Source organism: Ranitomeya imitator, chromosome 6 (genome assembly GCF_032444005.1).
Source record: "Ranitomeya imitator isolate aRanImi1 chromosome 6, aRanImi1.pri, whole genome shotgun sequence".
NCBI lineage: Eukaryota > Metazoa > Chordata > Amphibia > Anura > Dendrobatidae > Ranitomeya > Ranitomeya imitator.
The window spans coordinates 199,592,251-199,614,420 of NC_091287.1; the positions used below are offsets into that span (position 1 = coordinate 199,592,251).

The 22,170-nt window shown below is 45.5% G+C and overlaps 1 protein-coding gene across 1 annotated transcript in view; it reads right to left on the minus strand.

Annotated features, from left to right (window-relative positions):
- Nucleotides 1-22,170, minus strand: part of TRIO (trio Rho guanine nucleotide exchange factor) — a 2,940,676-nt gene that overhangs the window by 2,532,257 nt on the left and 386,249 nt on the right. Inside the window, 1 exon segment of the mRNA XM_069730426.1 lies at nt 8,523-8,715. Within this exon segment, the coding sequence (XP_069586527.1) occupies nt 8,523-8,715 (193 nt within the window).

Consider the following 22,170-nt stretch of genomic DNA (forward strand, 5'->3'; position numbering starts at 1 on the left):
TCTAACACAGCCCACGTAGTATATAGCAAAAAATAATTATATACTCACCTTCCATCGGCGCCCGGATCCAGCCGAGGCATTTACCGATGCTCCTCACGAGACCGCTACGTCATCATCTCGCGAGACCGCAATGCATGGACCGGTCACCGGAGCGTTGCGAGAAGCGGGAAAGGCCTGGGCAGGATCCAGAAGGTGAGTATATAATGATTTTTTTTTATTATTATTATTTTTAACATTAGATCTTTTTACTATTGATGCTGCATAGGCAGCATCAATAGTAAAAAGTTGGTCACACATCACGGCATAACGCGGTCCGTTAATGCTGCTATTAACCCTGTGTGAGCGTTGACTGGAGGGGAGTATGGAGCAGGCACTGACTGCGGGGAGTAAGGAGCGCCCATTTTGCCGCTGGACTGTGCACGTCGCTGATTGGTCGTGGCCGTTTTGCCGCGACCAATCAGCAACTTGGGATTTCCGTGACAGAAAGACAGACGGACAGAAAGATGGAAGTGACCCTTAGGCAATCATATAGTATGTGTTAATGATATCTTCCGGGCTCCAGGGTGTGCGGTGTCTAGAAAAAATCCGTGCCTCCACTCTTCATTATACTATCACCCTCCTGACATGCATGTCGTGCAGTGACGTCCAGTTGTGGTGACTAGGGTTGAGTGAAACGGATCGGACAAATTGAAAAATCGCCGACTTTCGGCAAAGTCGAGTTTCATGAAACCCGACCAGATCCTAGTGTGGGATCGGCCATGAGGTCGGCGATCAGCGCGCCAAAGTCAAGTCGCATTCCGTATGATGTTTTCAGCGCCATTTTTCATCCAATGAAGGAGGACGCAGAGTGTGGGCAGCGTGATGACATAGGTCTCGGTCCCCACCATCTTAGAGAATGGCATGATAGTGATTGGCTTGCTTTCTGTGGCGTCACAGGGGCTATAAAGGGGCGTGCACGCCGACCGCCATCTTACTTCTGCTGATCTTAGCATAGGGACAGGTTGCTGCAGCTGCATCAGAAGAAGGGATATAGTTAGGGAGGGAAGATTAACCCCCGAAACTGCTTGTGCTGTAGCGATTTCCACTGTTCAACACCACATTTTCTTTGCAGGGACAGTGGAGTTTATATTTTTGTGCATCAGCGCTGTAGCTTATTAGGCTGCCTTATAAGGCTCACTGATTATTATTATTTATTTATATAGCACCATTGATTCCATGGTGCTGTACATGAGAAGGGGTTACATACAAGTTACAGATATCACATACAGTAAACAAACTAACAATGACGGACTGATACAGAGGGGTGAGGACCCTGCCCTTGCGGGCTTAAATTCTACAGGATTATGGGGAAGGAGACAGTAGGTTGAGGGTTGCAGGAGCTCCAGTGTTGGTGAGGCGGTAGCTTCGATAGTGATGAGGCGGCAGCGGTGTCAGTGCAGGCTGTAGGCTTTCCTGAAGAGATGAGTTTTCAGGTTCCGTCTGAAGGATCCGACTGTGGTTGATAGTCCGACGTGTTGGGGCAGAGAGTTCCAGAGGATGGGGGATATTCGGGAGAAGTCTTGGAGGCGATTGGATGATAGCTGCATTGCTGTTTGTATGCCGCTGTGCAAACCAACTGCTTTTTTAAAAGCAAAAATCCTGTTGCTCCTTTCTGCACAGTTATCTTGTTCATTTGTCCACACTTGTGTGCAGCAGTCCTTTTTATTGCTGCCATACTTGTCCTGAGATCATTGTAGGGAGATTGAAATTGTATTACAGCCCTTGTATTTTTTGATATATCTTCCAGCCACGTTCTGCCACTTACATTGTGTAGTGTAATACACTGGGCCTGAGTTTTGGTGCAGTCTCCCCCCCAAAAAAGGGAGATTTAAATTGGGACTAAGTGGATCTACGTCAGTTCTGTTAGTTTGTCGTATATCTTCCAGCCACGTTCTGCCACTTACATTGTGTAGTGTAATACACTGGGCCTGAGTTTTGTTGCAGTCTCCAACCCAAAAAAAGGGAAATTTAAATGGGCACTAAGTGGATCTATGTCAGTTCTGTTAGTTTGTCGTATATCTTCCAGTCACGTTCTGCCACTTACATTGTGTAGTGTAATACACTGGACCTGAGTTTTGGTGCAGTCTCCCCCCAAAAAAAGGGAGATTTAAATTCTCAACAAGTTTATATACACCTTCTACCTTGTTTCACAGTACCATATAATGGTTGTTATTTTGGTTAGATTTTTCCAAAAATGAGGAAGTCTGGTGGAAGAGGCCGTGGGCGGTTGTTGCCAGCTGGTACTAATGGTGGTGTTGGTGGAGCATCTGGTGGTAGTGGGAAAAGCAAAATAGCACCAAAGGCTTGAGGCGTTGAGCCAGCGTCATCGTCTGGCTACACAAGGCCTCGAAGGCTCCCTTATCTAGGAGTAGGAAAACACCTTTTAAAGTCAGAGCAGCAGGAAAACCTTTTGGCTTTCCTTGCTGACTCAGCCTCTAGCTCTTTCGCCTCCTCTTCAGAAAGTTTGAAATATAAAAGCAGCGAGTCGTCAGTGGATGCTCCCGGTCAGGAACAAGTTGCTTCCTTGTGTCCTTCACCCAAACCAAAAGTGAAGGAAGCGGCAGGCGACACTACAGTTTACTCCATGGAGCTCTTTACACATACCGTGCCTGGGTTAGAGAGGGAAATTGTTAAAAGCCCATTACAAGATGAATCGGACATGGAGTGTACAGATGCACAGCCACAGCTAGATTATTATGCTGTTCCATTGACTCAGATCACTACATTGCCCTCGCAGTGTACTGAGCCAGAATCTGACCCTGATGAGACTATGGTGCCCCGTCCCGAATGCTATAGCACCTTACACGGTGACACAGAGGAAGGTGCACATGAAATTGAAGAGGAGGCGATAGATGACCCAGTTGTTGACCCAGATTGGCAGTCATTGGGGGAAGAGGGTGCCGCTGCCAGTAGCTCAGAAGCGGAGGAGGATGATCCACAGCAGCCATCTACATCGCAACAGCTTTCATCTGGCAGACCCGTATCTGGCCAAAAACGTTTGTCAAAACCAAAAACAGTTTTAGGACAGCGTTGCCATCCGGATAAAGTAGCACAGCGTGCAATGCCTGTATTCCATAGTAGGAAGAGTGCAGTGTGGGAATTTTTTACCAAGATCCGAATGATCAGTGCAAAGTTATCTGTAAGAAATGCTCAAAGACCTTTACAACGTGCATGCATAGACATTTAAACAAGCATGCACTTGCAAGCCTGGACTAACTACCAAACGTCCCGTACCGTTGGTGCACATGCTCAGAATGAAAGTAGTCAGCAACGCTACATTGCTTCCCTCACTGTAAGCCCACTGGTTAGGACAACACCAGCAGCAAATGGGAAGGTATCGTCGCAAGGCCAAAGCAGTCAGGGAATCACAAGGTTCTTGGTAGGAAACACTGTATGTAGGCCAACATCAAGAATACCATCACCAACCCTCTCTCAATCTGCCATGTCCACCACCACCCCCGCTAGTTCCACCATATGCAGCTCTCCAGTCCAGCTCACCCTACAAGAGACTCTCGTTAGGAAAAGAAAGTACTCACCCCGTCATCCACGTACACAGGGTTTGAACGCCCACATTGCTAGACTAATCTCGTTAGAGATGATGCCCTACCGGTTGGTTGAAAGCAAAGCTTTCAAAGCCCTGATGGCCTACGCAGTACCACGCTATGACCTACCCAGTCGACACTTCTTTGTGAGAAAAGCCATCCCAGCCCTCAACCACCATATCAAAGACCGCATTGTCCATGCACTGAGGCAATCAGTCAATAGAAAGGTGCACCTCGCAACAGATACATGGACCATTAGGCATGGCCAGGGACGTTACATGTCCATCACGGCGCACTGGGTTAATGTGGTGGATGCAGGGTCCACAGGGGACAGCCATAGTGGGACAGTTCTGCCTAGCCCACGGTCTAGGAAACAGTTGGCTGTAGGCGTTCGCCACCCCTCCTCCTCCTCCAGAAGCGAAAGCTCGTCCACAGAGAGCAGTCGCATGACCACTCCATCTGCAGCTGCCAGTGTTGCACACAAGGTGTCCCATTATGGAGCAGCTAGTGGTAAGCGTCAGCAGGCTGTGCTACAAATGAAGTGTTTGGGTGACAAAAGACACACCACGGAAGTACTGGCCAAGTACTTGCAGCAAGAAACTCAGTCATGGCGGGGCAGTGTACAGCTTGAGGCAGGCAAGGCAGTCAGTGATAACGGAAGGAATTTTATGGCTGCCATAGCCCTTTCAGAACTGAAACGCATACCTTGCCTGGCTCACACCTTGAACCTGGTGGTGCAGTGCTTCCAGAAAAATTATCCGGAGTTACCAGCCCTGCTCCTGAAGGTGCGAAGACTTTGCTCGCACATACGCCGGTTGCCCGTACACTACAGCCGTATGCTTAACCATCAACGATCGCTGAATCTTCCCCAGCACCACCTAATAATCGACGTTGCAACAAGGTGGAACTCCACACTGCACATGCTTCAGAGGCTGTGCGAACAGAGTTGTGCTGTAATTTATTTGTGGTAGGATACACATACACGGGCAGGCAGTTGCATGGCAGTCATGGAGTTGTCTGGTGTGCAGTGGTCGAAGCTACAAGACCTCTGTCAGGTCCTTCAGTGTTTTGAGGAATGCACACAGCTGGTAAGTGCAGATGACGCCATCATAAGCATGAGCATCCCACTAATGCGTCTGCTGATGCAAAGTTTGACGCACATTAAGGAGCAGGCGTCTGCAGCCGAGGAGGAGGGAAGCCTTGATGACAGTCAGCCATTGTCTGGTCAGGGAACTCTCCTGACGAAGAGGAGGAGGATTATGAAGATGACTATTTATGGGAGGAGGATGCTTCTCAGAGGGCAATAGAAACTGGTGGCGTTGCAAAGTCAGGTACAGGGTTTTTGCGGGCCACAAGTGATGTTGATTTGCAAGAAAGTGCTCCTCAAACCAGCACAAGCAGTGAATTGACACCTGGAACATTGGCCCACATGGCTGAGTATGCCTTGCGTATCCTAAAAAGGGACCCCCGCATTATCAAAATGATGACCGATGACGATTACTGGTTGGCTTGCCTCCTGGATCCACGATATAAAGGAAAATTACAAAATATCATGCCACATGAGAACCTTGAGCAAATATTGGCTACCAAACAAGCAACTCTTGTACACCGTTTGGTTCAGGCATTCCCAGCACACAGCGGCGGTGATGGTTCTCACACGAGCTGTAGGGGGCAACATGGCAGAGGTGTTAGAAGTGCACAAATCCGAAGTGGCGTTGGACAGAGGGGTTTTATGACCAGGTTGTGGAGTGATTTCGCAATGACCGCAGACACGACAGGTACTGTTGCATCGATTCAAAGTGACAGGAGACAGCATTTGTCCAGTATGGTTACAAACTATTTTTCCTCCCTTATCGATGTTCTCCCTCACAGGTCATTCCCCTTTGATTACTGGGCATCTAAAATAAGACACCTGGCCTGAATTGGCAGAATACGCATTACAGAAGCTTGCTTGCCCAGCTGCTAGTGTGCTATCAGAAAGAGTCTTCAGTGCTGCTGGTTCAATACTGACCGAAAAAAGGACACGTCTGGCTACCAGAAATGTTGATGATCTAACCTTCATTAAAATGAACCAATCATGGATTTCAAATTATTTTGCCCCACCTTCCCCTGCTGACACGCAGCTTGCCTGAAAAATGTCTTGCTTTTGGCCTCTTCTTACTGACTGCTCCAATTCCTCCATTTGCAGCTGCTGAATGTCCACCATAGGCCATTTTTATACCTCCCTAAATGGGCTGACTCCCCCCACAGGGCCGTGGTCACCACTTGGCACAAGCACCCGTGCAAGTGCCATTTGCCTGGACAGGTGGGTGTGCCCACTCTTGGGCGACGGCACTGGCACAGGGTCCCTCATAGTAGAATGAAGTGTCTCTGATGGTGGTGGTGCACAACCAACGTCAGACACACCGTCGTAATATGAGGGGCCCGGTGCCAGTACCTCCGCCCATGAGAGAGTGTTCCCCCCCAGCTCGAACAGTGCTCTACCACTTGCAAAACTTACCTCTCCCTGCTCCACCACTGTGTAGTCAGTGCTGTTAAATCCTTCAATGGCACTGCCAATATAAATTTGTTGAAATGATGGATGATAGTAAAAATATACAGGGGCCCTGGCCTTCATTTAGACCAGTTAATACTTTGCACCAACTACCACTGTCTGCTACTCAGCTAGGTGTACCTAGCTATGCCACCAGTTTATTTATGAACATTTTTTTGGCAGACATTTAGCCCACTTTATGATTGTGGCCTACTAACTGTGTCAGCCTCTCATTACAGTTGTCCTCCACTGACCAAAGCTATGCCGCCTGTGTACTCCTGTTACCAATTTTGAACTGCATTTAGCCTACTTACTTATTTTGGCCTAGTAACTGTGTCAGCCTCTCATTACAGTTGTCCTCCGCTGACCAAAGCTATGCCGTCTGTGTACTCCTGTTACCAATTTTGAACTGCATTTAGCCTAGTTACTTATTTGGGCCTAGTAACTGTGTCAGCCTCTCATTACAGTTGTCCTCCGCTGAACAAAGCTATGCCGCCTGTGTACTCATGTTACCAATTTTGAATTGCATTTAGCCTAGTTTTTATTTTAGGCTTACTAAGTCTGTCTGAGCCACTTATTACAGTTGTCCTCCACTGACCAAGGCTATGCCGCCTGTGTACTCCTGTTACCAATTTTGAACTGCATTTAGCCTACTTACTTATTTGGGCCTAGTAACTGTGTCAGCCTCTCATTACAGTTGTCCTCCGCTGACCAAAGCTATGCCACCTGTGTACTCCTGTTACCAATTTTGAACTGCATTTAGCCTACTTACTTATTTGGGCCTAGTAACTGTGTCAGCCTCTCATTACAGTTGTCCTCCGCTGACCAAAGCTATGCCACCTGTGTACTCCTGTTACCAATTTTGAACTGCATTTAGCCTACTTACTTATTTGGGCCTAGTAACTGTGTCAGCCTCTCATTACAGTTGTCCTCCGCTGACCAAAGCTATGCCGTCTGTGTACTCCTGTTACCAATTTTGAACTGCATTTAGCCTACTTTTTCATTTTAGGCCTACTAAGTCTGTTCTCAGCCACTCGTTACAATTGTCCTCCACTGAACAAAGCAATGCCGCCTGTTTAGTCATGTTACCAATTTTGAACTGCATTTAGCCTACTTTTTTATTTTGGGCCTACTAACTGTGTCTGCGCCACTCGTTACAATTGTCCTCCACTGAACAAAGCAATGCCGCCTGTTTAGTCATGTTAGAAATTTTGAACTGCTTTTAGCCTACTTTTTCATTTTGGGCCTATATCTGTGTTCCCTCCTCATCCTGCCCATTGCCCAGCCACTGCTAGATGAGTCTGCTGGTACATTGACCCAGACCACTACATTCCCCTTGCACTGTACACAGCCAGAATCTGACCCTGCTGAAAGTCAGGTTCCCCTTCATGCATACTATACCACCTTACACGGGGACAAAGAGGAAGGTGCAGATGAAAGTGCAGGTTCCTTCATCAGGTGGGGGGGGGGGGCATACTCGTTGACACTGGCACAGGGCCCCTCAAAGTACGCAAAAGAGTCTCTGGCAGTGGGAGGCGCCGCCCGCCGTCAAACACACCGCCGTACTATGAGGGGCCCTGTGCCAGTGCCAACTTGTGGGCCCCCCCTGCTTGCTCAGGATCGCAGCACTTGTAAAGTTGAAATACTTACCTCTCCCTGCTCCACCGCCGTGACATATTCCGCGTTTCCTGGGCCCACGAAAATCTTGAGCCAGCCCTACCCCCCCACAACTTTAGCCAAATGAGCCCCTGTTTTCAATGCCTAACTATTATTATAAAGTAAATTAAGATTGACAAGCTTCAGTAATACGAATTGATGTTTTTGGCATTAAAATGGGCACTGTAGGTGTTTTCCTGTCCTCCACTCACTGCTGACTTTGATTCCCCATTGGCTTGCATTGGGTTTCGTGTTTCGGTCGGCCACCGACTTTTCGAAATAATTGGACGATTTCACCTGACCCGACTTTTGAGGAAGTCGGGTTTCGTGAAACCCGACTCGATCCTAAAAAAGTAAAAGTCGCTCAACTCTAGTGGTGACTGAATCCTACACATGTGTCCTGCACTCGCTCAACAATCTGTACCTCTTCTTTCTCTCTATGGTCCATGTATTCAGCACTCGTGTGCGCAAGCATCGGGATTTTGGAGCCACAACTACACATCATGTCATATTACCTCTATGCCTAAAGTAATAGCTGAAAAGTGTCCAATGGGTGAGAGATTCCCTTTAAACTGTTAAATATGTATTAGTGATGTAAACTCAAGAAGGTCTCATAGATTGGCGTTAGAATGGCTTATTATTTATTTAGAGAAGGTAATAATACACTTATGTAAACTATATGTTATCCTAGTTTACACAAAAACTCCTAGAAAGAAGGAGTATGGTAGAGAAAGACTGAAATAAATGCTTACCTCAAATTCAAATTTGGAGCTTCCAAAATTAATTCTCTGCTTCTGCCAAAAGTTATCTGGCTTTATGATCAGTGCAATATAAATACAACAGGGAAAGGATTCTTGCACAATCTTCAGTAATGGCTTAATAGAGTCCCACTTAGAGCCACGCATATCTACAATTACTGTAAAACCACGCTTGCATACCTCCTCGCTGTAGGAAAAGAAAAAAAAAGTCAAAAGCACGAAAAGTTTAAAAAAAGTAACCAATAACAAAAAAAACAATGCCATCATTATATTAAAGCAGAATGTAGATTAAAGATTCATGCACATTTAGGAGCCCAAAAATTATATTTTGGAGTTTTTTTTTTCCTCACTCAGAATGCTTAACCCCTTCATGACCCAGCCTATTTTGACCTTAAAGACCTTGCCGTTTTTTGCAATTTTGACCAGTGTCCCTTTATGAGGTAATAACTCAGGAACGCTTCAACGGATCCTAGCGGTTCTGAGATTGTTTTTTCGTGACATATTGGGCTTCATGTTAGTGGTAAATTTAGGTCAATAAATTCTGCGTTTATTTGTGATAAAAACGGAAATTTGGCGAAAATTTTGAAAATGTCGCAATTTTCACATTTTGAATTTTTATTCTGTTAAACCAGAGAGTTATGTGACACAAAATAGTTAATAAATAACATTTCCCACATGTATACTTTACATCAGCACAATTTTGGAAACAAAATTTTTTTTTGCTAGGAAGTTATAAGGGTTAAAATTTGACCAGCGATTTCTCATTTTTACAACGAAATTTACAAAACCATTTTTTTTAGGGACCACCTCACATTTGAAGTCAGTTTGAGGGGTCTATATGGCTGAAAATACCCCAAAGTGACACCATTCTAAAAAATGCACCCCTCAAGGTACTCAAAACCACATTCAAGAAGTTTATTAACACTTCAGGTACTTCACAGCAGCAGAAGCAACATGGAAGGAAAAAATGAACATTTAACTTTTTAGTCACAAAAATTATCTTTTGGCAACAATTTTTTTATTTTCCCAATGGTAAAAGGAGAAACTGAACCACGAAAGTTGTTGTCCAATTTGTCCTGAGTACACTGATACCTCATATGTTGGGGTAAACCACTGTTTGGGCGCACGGCAGGGCTTGGAAGGGAAGGAGCGCCATTTGACTTTTTGAATGAAAAATTGGCTCCACTCTTTAGCGGACACCATGTCACGTTTGGAGAGCCCCCGTGTGCCTAAAAATTGGAGCTCCCCCACAAGTGACCCCATTTTGGAAACTAGACGCCCCAAGGAACTTATCTAGATGCATAGTGAGCACTTTGAACCCCCAGGTGCTTCACAAATTGATCCGTAAAAATGAAAAAGTACTTTTTTTTCACAAAAAAATTCTTTTAGCCTCAATTTTTTCATTTTCACATGGGCAACAGGATAAAATGGATCCTAAAATTTGTTGGGCAACTTCTCCTGAGTACACCAATACCTCACATGTGGGGGTAAACCACTGTTTGGGCACATGGTAAGGCTCGGAAGGGAAGGAGCGCCATTTGACTTTTTGAATGAAAAATTATCTCCATCGTTAGCGGACAACATGTCGCGTTTGGAGAGCCCCTGTGTGCCTAAACATTGGAGCTCCCCCACAAGTGACCCCATTTTGGAAACTAGACCCCCCAAGGAACTTATCTAGATGCCTAGTGAGCACTTTAAACCCCCAGGTGCTTCACAAATTGATCTGTAAAAATGAAAAAGTACTTTTTTTTCACAAAAAAATTCTTTTCGCCTCAATTTTTTCATTTTCTCATGGGCAATAGGATAAAATGGATCATAAAATTTGTTGGGCAATTTCTCCCGAGTACGCCGATACCTCATATGTGGGGGTAAACCACTGTTTGGGCACACGGCAGGGCTCGGAAGGGAAGGCGCGCCATTTGACTTTTTGAATGGAAAATTAGCTCCAATTGTTAGCGGACACCATGTCGCGTTTGGAGAGCCCCTGTATGCCTAAACATTGGAGCTCCCCCACAAGTGACCCCATTTTGGAAACTAGACCCCCCAAGGAACTTATCTAGATGCATATTGAGCACTTTAAACCCCAAGGTGCTTCATAAAAGTTTATAACGCAGAGCCATGAAAATAAAAAATAATTTTTTTTCCTCAAAAATGATTTTTTAGCCTGGAATTTCCTATTTTGCCAATGGTAATAGGAGAAACTGGACCCCAAATGTTCTTGCCAGTTTGTCCTGAGTATGCTGATACCCCATATGTGGGGGTAAACCACTGTTTGGGCACACGGCAGGGCTCGGAAGGGAAGGCACGCCATTTGGCTTTTTAAATGGAAAATTAGCTCCAATCAATAGCGGACACCATGTCACGTTTGGAGAGCCCCTGTATGCCTAAACATTGGAGATCCCCCACAAATGACCCCATTTTGGAAACTAGACCCCAAAGGAACTAATCTAGATGTGTGGTGAGGACTTTGAACTCCCAAGTGCTTCACAGAAGTTTATAACACAGAGCCATGAAAAAAATATATATATATTTTCTCAAAAATGATCTTTTAGCCTGCAATTTTTTATTTTCCCAAGGGTAACAGGAGAAATTTCACCCCAAAAGTTGTTTTCCAGTTTCTCCTGAGTACACTGATACCCCATGTGTGGGGGTAAACCACTGTTTGGGCACACGCCGGGGCTCGGAAGTGAAGTAGTGACGTTTTGAAATGCAGACTTTGATGGAATGCTCTGCGGGCATCACGTTGCGTTTGCAGAGCCCCTGATGTGGCTAAACAGTAGAAACCCCCCACAAGTGACCCCATTTTGGAAACTAGACCCCGAAAGGAACTTATCTAGATGTGTGGTGAGCACTTTGAACCCCCAAGTGCTTCACAGAAGTTTACAACGCAGAGCCGTGAAAATAATAAATACGTTTTCTTTCCTCAAAAATAATTATTTAGCCCAGAATTTTTTATTTTCCCAAGGGTTACAGGAGAAATTGGACCCCAAAAGTTGTTGTCCAGTTTCTCCTGAGTACGCTGATACCCCATGAGTGGGGGTAAACCACTGTTTGGGCACACGTCGGGGCTCAGAAGGGAAGTAGTGACTTTTGAAATGCAGACTTTGATGGAATGGTCTGCGGGCATCACGTTGCGTTTGCAGAGCCCCTGGTGTGCCTAAACAGTAGAAACCCCCCACAAGTGACCCCATTTTAGAAACTAGACCCCCCAAGGAACTTATCTAGATATGTGGTGAGCACTTTAAACCCCCAAGTGCTTCACAGACGTTTACAACGCAGAGCCGTGAAAATAAAAAATCATTTTTCTTTCCTCAAAAATGATGTTTTAGCAAGCATTTTTTTATTTTCACAAGGGTAACAGGAGAAATTGGACCCCAGTAATTGTTGCGCAGTTTATCCTGAGTATGCTGGTACCCCATATGTGGGGGTAAACCACTGTTTGGGCACACGTCGGGGCTCGGAATTGAGGGAGCACCATTTGACTTTTTGAATACAAGATTGGCTGGAATCAATGGTGGCGCCATGTTGCGTTTGGAGACCCCTGATGTGCCTAAACAGTGGAAACCCCTCAATTCTAACTCCAACACTAACCCCCCCACACCCGTAACCCTAATCCCAACTGTAGCCATAACCCTAATCACAACCCTAACCCCAACCCTAACCCTAAGGCTATGTGCCCACGTTGCGGATTCGTGTGAGATTTTTCAGCATCATTTTTGAAAAATCCGCGGGTAAAAGGCACTGCGCTTTACCTGCGGATTTTCCGCGGATTTCCACTTTTTTTTTGTGCGGATTTCATCTGCGGATTCCGCACCATGGGCACAGCGGATTTGGTTTTCCATAGGTTTACTTGGTACTGTAAACCTGATGGAACACTGCTGCGAATCCGCAGCGGCCAATCCGCACCGTGTGCACATAGCCTAATTCTAAAGGTATGTGCACACGCTGCGGAAAACACTGCGGATCCACAGCAGTTTCCCATGAGTTTACAGTTCAATGTAAACCTAAGGGAAACAAAAATCGCTGTACACATGCTGCAGAAAAACTGCACGGAAACGCAGCGGTTTACATTCCGCAGCATGTCTCTTCTTTCTGCGGATTTCGCAGCGGTTTTACAACTGCTCCAATAGAAAACCGCAGTTGTAAAACCGCAGTGAAATGCGCAGAAAAAACATGGTAAATCCGCCATAAATCCGCAGCGGTTTAGCACTGCGGATTTATCAAATCCGCAGTGGAAAAATCCGCAGAGGACCAGAATACGTGTGCACATACCAAAACCCTAACCCTAGCCCTAACCCTACCTCTAATCCTACCCCTAACCCTAACCCTATTCTAACATTAGTGGAAAAAAAAAATTCTATATTTTTTTATTGTCCCTACCTATGGGGGTGACAAAGGGGGGGGGTCATTTATCATTTTTTTATTTTGATCACTGGGATAGATTATATCTCAGTGATCAAAATGCCATTTTGGAAGATGGCGGCGCCCAGGGAGAAGACGGACGGACCCCGGCAGGATCGGTAAGTATGATGGGGTGGGGGAGCGCGGGGGGCGGATCGAAGCATGGGGGGGTGGATCGGAACGCGGGAGGGGTGGAACGGAGCACGGGGGGAGTGGAACGGAGCACGGGGGGGTGGAACGGAGCACGGGGGGTGGATCGGAGCGCGGGGGGGTGACTGGAGCACGGGGGGGTGATTGGAGCACGGGGGTGAGCGGACAAGAGCACGGGGGGGGGGAGCGGAGCACAGGACGGAGGGGAGCGGGGCAGTGTACCGGGCAGATCGGAGGGCTGGGGGGGAGATCGGTGGGGTGGGGGCACATTAGTATTTCCAGCCATGGCCGATGATATTGCAGCAACGGCTATGGCTGGATTGTAATATTTCACCAGTTATAATAGGTGAAATATTACAAATCGCTCTGATTGGCAGTTTCACTTTCAACAGCCAATCAGAGCGATCGTAGCCACGGGGGGGTGAAGCCACCCCCCCTGGGCTAAACTACCACTCCCCCTGTCCCTGCAGATCGGGTGAAATGGGAGTTAACCCTTTCACCCGATCTGCAGGGACGCGATCTTTCCATGACGCCACATAGGCGTCATGGGTCGGATTGGCACCGACTTTCATGACGCCTACGTGGCGTCATGGGTCGGGAAGGGGTTAAAGCGCCACCCCGATGTATTTTTTTTTCTATTTACCCCTTTGTTAATTATCACATGTGTAAGGGCTCCTTCTCACTTGCGAGAAATACATCCGAAACTCGCAGGTTAAAACCCTATTCTGGCGCCGGCACTCCAGAGCGAAGCGTGCAGCTCCATGTATTGCTGTGCGGCCGCACGCTCCGTTCTGGAGTGCCGGCGCAAGAGCAGGGTTTTAACTTGCGAGACTCGGACGTATTTCTCGCAAGTGAGAAGGAGCCCTAAATGTCATAAAGGTGGTAGCAAACTCACAGGACACAATCTTTTCCCACTTTCAGCTCCGCACTGGTCTGATGCGGAACTACGTGACTGTATGGGTATATGCACACGTTGCGGATTTGCCTGTGGAATTTTCTGGGCAGATTCTGCATCTCTTGGCAATCAACGCAGTTAAAAATCCATGCATTTTTGATGCGGATTTTCATGAAGATTTGTATGCGTTTTTGTAAGCTAAATAAAGATATATTATTTTACAAAAAAAAAAAGAATTGTGATTTCATTTCTTGTCCAACCTCTTCATTTACATGCTCCATTGAAGAATAATGTTTACACACAAAGGTAGATAGATCTATCGATAGATAGATAATACCAAGCTGATGTTTAAATAAAGATGGTACATAAAGAGTTACATAAAGACACAATCAAAATCTGCGTTAGCCCAGGATCACACTTGCGAGAAACTCACACCTCAGTACCTGGCACTGCTGCCGGCACTCGGACTGGAGCGTTCAGCTGCATAGAAATACATGCAGCTGCACACTCTAGTCTCGAGTGCAGGTGGTTGGGTATTGAGGTGCGAGACTCGTGTGAGTTTCTCGCAAGGGTGACCCTGGCCGTAAACGCAATATCTGTTTAATTTTTAAAAAAAATTGAAAAAAAAAAAATGACGTGGGCTCCCACGCAATTTTCTGAGCCACAGACGGAGAGCCAATGACTGGGGGCTGATGTTTATAGCCTAGGAAAGGGTTAATACCCATGGATCTTCACAGGCTATGAATATCAGCCCGCAGCTGTATAATTAGCCTTTATTGGCTATTAACCCCTTACCCCAGGAGCTTTTTTTCGCTCCCCTCCTTCCCAGAGCCATAACTTTTTTCTTTTTCCATCAATATAGCCACGTGAGGGCTTATTTTTTGCGGGACGAGTTGTACTTTTGAAAGACACCACTGGTTTTACCATTTCACTATATGCTAAAACTGACCCGCCATTATGATTCTCCAGGTCATAACGAGTCCATAGACACCAAACATGTGTAGGTCATTTTTTATCCAAGAGGTAAAAAAATTCCAAACTTTGCTTTAAAAAAAAAATTGTGCAATTTTCCAATACCAGTAGCGCCTCCATTTTTCGTGATCTTGGGTTGGGAGAGGGCTTATTTTTTGCGAGCCGAGCTGACATTTTTAATTTTGCCATTTTGGTGCAGATACGTTCTTTTGATCGCCTGTTATTGCATTTTAATGCAATGTCGCAGCGACAAAAAACCCCGTAATTCTGGCATTTTGAATTTTTTTTGCTCGCCTCGCCGTTTAGCGATCAGTTTAATTTTTTTTTTTTTTTTATTGATAGATCGGGCGATACCAAATATGTGTAGTTGTTTTTTTTATTGATTTATTTTGAATGGGGCGAAAGGGGGGCAATTTGAACTTTTATATTTTCTTACATTAATAAAAACATTTTTTTTAACTTTTGCCATGCTTCAATAGATTCTAATAGCCTGATCAGCTCTGCTACATAGGGGCGATGCTCAGCCCCTATGTAGCTGAATTACAGCATTGCTATAAACACCGACCACAGGGTGGCGCTCACAGCAATCTGGCAACAACAACCATAGAGGTCTTCCAGAGACCTCTGGTTGACATGCCGACGCGCCGCTGACCCCCGATCACAAGATGGGCGTCAGTGGTGCGCACATTTCCGGGCCAATGGCTGGAAGCGCTTGTAAAATGCCGCTGTCAGAGTTTGACAGTGCAATTTAACTAGTTAATAGACGGGAGAGGATTGTGATTCCAACCGCGACTATTCCGGGCACATGTCAGCTGTTCAAAACAGCAGACAAGTCGAAGCTTTGAGATGGGTTCAAAGCGGGGGTACTGATGTCGGACGTACTATTCCGTCCAACGTCAGTAAGGCTACGTTCACACTAGCGTTGTGCGCTGCTGTGTCGGCGACGCGACGCACAACGCACCGAAAAACGCGTGCAAACGCACGCAAAAACGCTGCGTTTTGCGACGCGTGCATCGTTTTTTTGACGAAAATCGGACGCAAGAAAAATGCAACTTGTTGCGTTTTCTTGGTCCGACGCTAGCGTCAAAAAAGGTCAAATTAGCTCCATCGTCTTTCAGTCTGCATTAATCTATAGTCCACCTCATATCTTTACTCACCTGCCCGTGTGTCAGAACTAGGGCACTCAGGATGCAGCAAACCCATTGTAGTAAAGATGGTGGCAACACAGGCGGAAACTACTAATGACACGACCGCTCACAGTCTGCCAATTCATGGAGGTGTGATTGCTCAGTGTCAGTTCTGAGCAGTGGTCTCATCAGTGTTTTTTTCGCCATCTTTAGTTCATGGGTTTGCTGCATCCTGAGTGCACTAGTGCTGACACCTGAGCAGGTGAGCATTGCTGACCCCTGACCCTTTGTGTTGTATTAATTCTAATTTTGCAGGATTTTCAGTCCTCTGTGTGTATTTTGCCACCTCATAGCTCCATGACAGACACAATCTGCTCCTCCTTTTCTTTCTTTGCTTTACACTGCAGAATTGCTTCTTGAGTGAATACTTCTATAGTGGCGATGGCACACAGTGTATGTTGATGGCGACGGCGCAGAAAGAGACAAAGAACAAGCAGTGATTGGGGGAAAAAAAAACCACAATTTTATTTAACAACAAAAATTAACTTTTGCGAAAGTACGAGGGTGAAATGTTATGGACCTGGGGTGTGTGGAGCTGGAATGATTGGCAATGTGTGGATGGTCAAGGGGTACCAGGGGAAGAAACTACTAAATGTATGTGGTCTCGAAGGTCAGGGATGGGAGTAGACACATTAGGAGTGGAAGCATGGGATGGGAGAGACACACTGGAAGTGAGAGACAAATTGGACAACAGAGACACATTGGTAGGTGAGGGTGGAGGTGGTAGGACAGTTTTGGGGCCATGCTTCTTCTTTTTTTATTTCTGTCCAGAGCTGGAACTGTTCAGTCTATCTCCGAGCACCTTCAGGCCATTCTGGAAGACCGAGCTCAAGTGAGCACAAGTGAACAAACTCGGGCATGAGTGATCTGTCCAAAGCCTTCTGCCGCTGGCAGGAAGACTCAAAAAAACAGTGGCAGAGGAATGGAACATATCCTGTAGAATAGTAAAATTCAGATTATGGAATACAACACAATGGAACACAACACAAAAATACTTAAGTTCGCTAAGCAAGCACAGGCCTCAGGAAAGACAGCATTCTATGGTACTTGCATTTACTGATCTTTTGAGCAGCACCACTTCTAACTTGGATCTCCTGTCTCTGGTCCTTATTGAAGCGATCCTTCATCGAACGCCAATGGGTTCTAACTTTGTTCACGGTGAAGGGGGAAAAAAAAGAAATTGTTAAACAATGCACTTTAGGCCTAGATCACATAACTGTGTGTGATGCGAGAAACTCGCAGGAGTTTCTAGCATCACACACGGTTGTGTGATCCCAGCCTTACAGGTTCACTTACGACCACATTGCAAAACTTACAAAAATCTTTTTGGACTTGTGGTGTGGCGTTGTCCCAATCATCCATCAGCGATTGGGCCACTTCATCCCACAGCCGGGGAATCACCACAGCGTCAGAGTGCTGCTGATCTCGAGTGTCCCACAACAGAACTCGCTCCTGCACCAATGTGATGAGGACATCATTGTCAATGGAAACTTCTTTCTCCCGTTGTGGAACCTAGAAATGAAAGAAAGACATTAACGTTGTCAAGATAAAACACTTAAACCAAAAACAGTCAAGAATAACCAAAAACAGTCAAGAATACTTACACGCCGTCTTGCCACCGGAACTTGGGTCTGAGTCTGCTGCTTCTGCTCATCTGCACTGGAATGGATCTGTAAAGAAAACACATGATTTTACCACATGTGTCATATTGACAGTCAATACTTACCAATCAGTAGCAAATGTACTCAATTTAGTCTCCTGTCCTCTCTGTGAGGTCTGCTCTGCACTGGAGGACATGATGAGGAATGCTGCAAGAGAGACAGAAGTGATTCAGACTGCAGGGAAAAAAACAGACAGACATTAGCTTGTATACTCACATTTTGATAATTCAGAGTCTTCAAAGAAGATGCAATGGCTTCTAATCACTTCCAGAGTCTGTAGAGTATTGGACTTCTAGTGCCCACACTCTCTTTTAAAAGCTTTGTGTGTGTATGTGTGTGTGTGTGTGTGTGTGTGTGTGAGTGTGTGGGTGTGTGTGTGTGAGGGGGGGGGTGGCTTAAACAAGTTCCTGGACATGTTTACTCTGAAATACGTATGCGTACGCAAACGCAAGAGTACGCATGTCCTTGCGCACAACCACTGTAATGTGTGGTTTTGACGCACTCCATCTGCAAGCGTCCGCATGCGTATGATCGCGCATATTTGACGCCTCAAAAAATGCAACATGTTGCGTTAGCCGCGCCCCGACGCACACCGCAAAACAACGCATGTGTACGCATCTGCAGGCAAACGCATGTCCCTACGTACACCATGTTAAAGATATGTGAGTAGGACGCATGGGGATGTATGCGGTTGAAACGCTGCGTACACAGGCGCAAATGTTAAACCAGCCTTAGATACACAGCTCAGCAGACAGTAACACACAGGATAGGATTAGATACACAGCTCAGCACACAGTATCACACAGGACAGGATTAGAGACATGGCTCAGCAGTCAGTATCACACAGGATAGGGTTAGATACACAGCTCAGCAGACAGTATCGCAAAGGATAGGAATAAAAGAAACACTACAGGAAAGAAAAGCGCCAATAGGGTCTTATCCGATGATTATTTCAAATTTATAATCAGTTTGCACTCACCTGATCTTTCTTGATATTAAAGCATATAAACTCCTCAGCATTTGACAGCTGCTGCAGATCCACAGGTCAAGCTGATGACCGAATCATAGTTTTTGCAATGGAAAATTTGTGGGTGTCAACCGCGCTGCTGTATAAATAATGATCCAGGTGTGCAGAAGATAAGAAATGGTGTTTTATTCTCAATGCGTTTCGATGTTAATACGACTTCTTCCTCAGGAGATGCTATAAGGGTAAAATATCTCTACAAACTGCTTATATAGATTCCCCATTCAAATCTGGCGCCAAAGGGAATCAGATGCCCAACAGTGTCAAAGTTCATAAAGCCGGCACATGATACAGCAAATGACAGTTCAGGTTATGACATAGGATTTTGTTAAAATAGTGAAAAACTAATATAATTATAACACTACATTTTCAATTATAGGTGTATTCATAAAGAGGAAGAATTGAAAATAAAAAACTGAAAAAACGAAGACCAAAATAGAACAATTATGGATACAAACTTGCTAAAAAAAAAAATCATGATTTAAGGTCATTCCGACCCATAAAGTTGATGAGCCATGCTTCCAGTCCAAAAAAAGATTCAAAAAATGACTAAAAAGTATATACCGTATATACTCGAGTACAGGTCCTTCTCAAAAAATTAGCATATAGTGTTAAATTTCATTATTTACCATAATGTAATGATTACAATTAAACTTTCATATATTATAGATTCATTATCCACCAACTGAAATTTGTCAGGTCTTTTATTGTTTTAATACTGATGATTTTGGCATACAACTCCTGATAACCCAAAAAACCTGTCTCAATAAATTAGCATATCAAGAAAAGGTTCTCTAAACGACCTATTACCCTAATCTTCTGAATCAACTAATTAACTCTAAACACATGCAAAAGATACCTGAGGCTTTTATAAACTCCCTGCCTGGTTCATTACTCAAAACCCCCATCATGGGTAAGACTAGCGACCTGACAGATGTCAAGAAGGCCATCATTGACACCCTCAAGCAAGAGGGTAAGACCCAGAAAGAAATTTCTCAACAAATAGGCTGTTCCCAGAGTGCTGTATCAAGGCACCTCAATGGTAAGTCTGTTGGAAGGAAACAATGTGGCAGAAAACGCTGTACAACGAGAAGAGGAGACCGGACCCTGAGGAAGATTGTGGAGAAGGACCGATTCCAGACCTTGGGGAACCTGAGGAAGCAGTGGACTGAGTCTGGTGTGGAAACATCCAGAGCCACCGTGCACAGGCGTGTGCAGGAAATGGGCTACAGGTGCCGCATTCCCCAGGTAAAGCCACTTTTGAACCATAAACAGCGGCAGAGGCGCCTGACCTGGGCTACAGAGAAGCAGCACTGGACTGTTGCTAAGTGGTCCCAAGAACTTTTTTCTGATGAAAGCAAATTTTGCATGTCATTCGGAAATCAAGGTGCCAGAGTCTGGAGGAAGACTGGGGAGAAGGAAATGCCAAAATGCCTGAAGTCCAGTGTCAAGTACCCACAGTCAGTGATGGTGTGGGGTGCCATGTCAGCTGCTGGTGTTGGTCCACTGTGTTTCATCAAGGGCAGGGTCAATGCAGCTAGCTATCAGGAGATTTTGGAGCACTTCATGCTTCCATCGGCTGAAATGCTTTATGGAGATGAAGATTTCATTTTTCAGCACGACCTGGCACCTGCTCACAGTGCCAAAACCACTGGTAAATGGTTTACTGACCATGGTATTACTGTGCTCAATTGGCCTGCCAACTCTCCTGACCTGAACCCCATAGAGAATCTGTGGGATATTGTGAAGAGAAAGTTGAGAGACGCAAGACCCAACACTCTGGATGAGCTTAAGGCCGCTATTGAAGCATCCTGGGCCTCCATAACATCTCAGCAGTGTCACAGGCTGATTGCCTCCATGCCACGCCGCATTGAAGCAGTCATTTCTGCCAAAGGATTCCCGACCAAGTATTGAGTGCATAACTGAACATTATTATTTGTTGTTTTTTTTGTTTGTTATTAAAAAACACTTTTATTTGATTGGATGGGTGAAATATGCTAATTTATTGAGACAGGTTTTTTGGGTTATCAGGAGTTGTATGCCAAAATCATCAGTATTAAAACAATAAAAGACCTGACAAATTTCAGTTGGTGGATAATGAATCTATAATATATGAAAGTTTAATTGTAATCATTACATTATGGTAAATAATGAAATTTAACACTATATGCTAATTTTTTGAGAAGGACCTGTATAAGCCGAGATTTTCAGCCCATTTTTTGGGGGCTGAAAGTCCCCCTCTCGACTTATACTCGAGTCATACCCGGGGTCGGCAGGGGAGGGGGAGCGGGGGCTGTCTAGTTATACTTACCTACTCCTGGCGCGGTCCCTGCTTCTTCCAGCGCTGCAGATTCTTCCTGTACTGAGCGGTCACATGGTACCACTCATTATAGTCATGAATATGCGGCTCCACCTCCCATAGAGGTGGAGCCGCATATTCATGACTGTAATGATCGGTAACTGTGACCGCTCAGTACAGGAAGAAGATGCAGCGGTGGAAGAAGCAGGGACTGTGCTGGGAGCAGGTAAGTATACGGGGAGGGGAGCGCTGCACGATATTTACCTGCTCCTCGCTTCGCTGCGGCTCCATCTCCAGCGTCCACTGGCAGTGACGCTCAGGTCAGAGGACGCGGTGACGTAGTCAGTGCGCGCCCTCTGCTGAGCATCAGTGCTGGAGACGGAGCCGCACGAGGAGCAGGTAAATATTGAAAGCTCCGGCGTCCTGAGCGAAGAGAGGTGAGTATGTGATTTTTTATTTTTTCTTTATTGCAGCAGCAGCAGTATTCTATATGGGGCACAGCTTTATATGGAGCATCTATGGGGCCATAATGAACGGTGCAGAGCATTCTATATGGCACAGATTTCTATGGAGCATATATGGGGCCATAATGAATGGTGCAGAGCATTCCATATAGCACAGCTTTCTATGGAGCATCTACAGGGCCATAATGACCGGTGCAGAGCATTATATATGGCACAGATTTCTATGGAGCATCTATGGGGCCATAATGAACGGTGCAGAGCATTCTATATGGCAAACATTTCTATGGAGCATCTATGGGGCCATAATGAACGGTGCAGAGCATTACATGTGGCACAGCTTTCTATGGAGCATCTATGGGGCCATAATGAACGGTGCAGAGCATTATATATGGCACAGCTTTATATGGAGCATTTATGGGGCCATAATGAACGGTGCAGAACATTCTATATGGCACAGCTTTATATGGAGCATCTATGGGGCCATAATGAACGGTGCAGAGCATTATATATGGCACAGCTTTATATGGAGCATTTATGGGGCCATAATGAATGGTGCAGAGCAATATATGTGGCACAGCTTTATATGGAG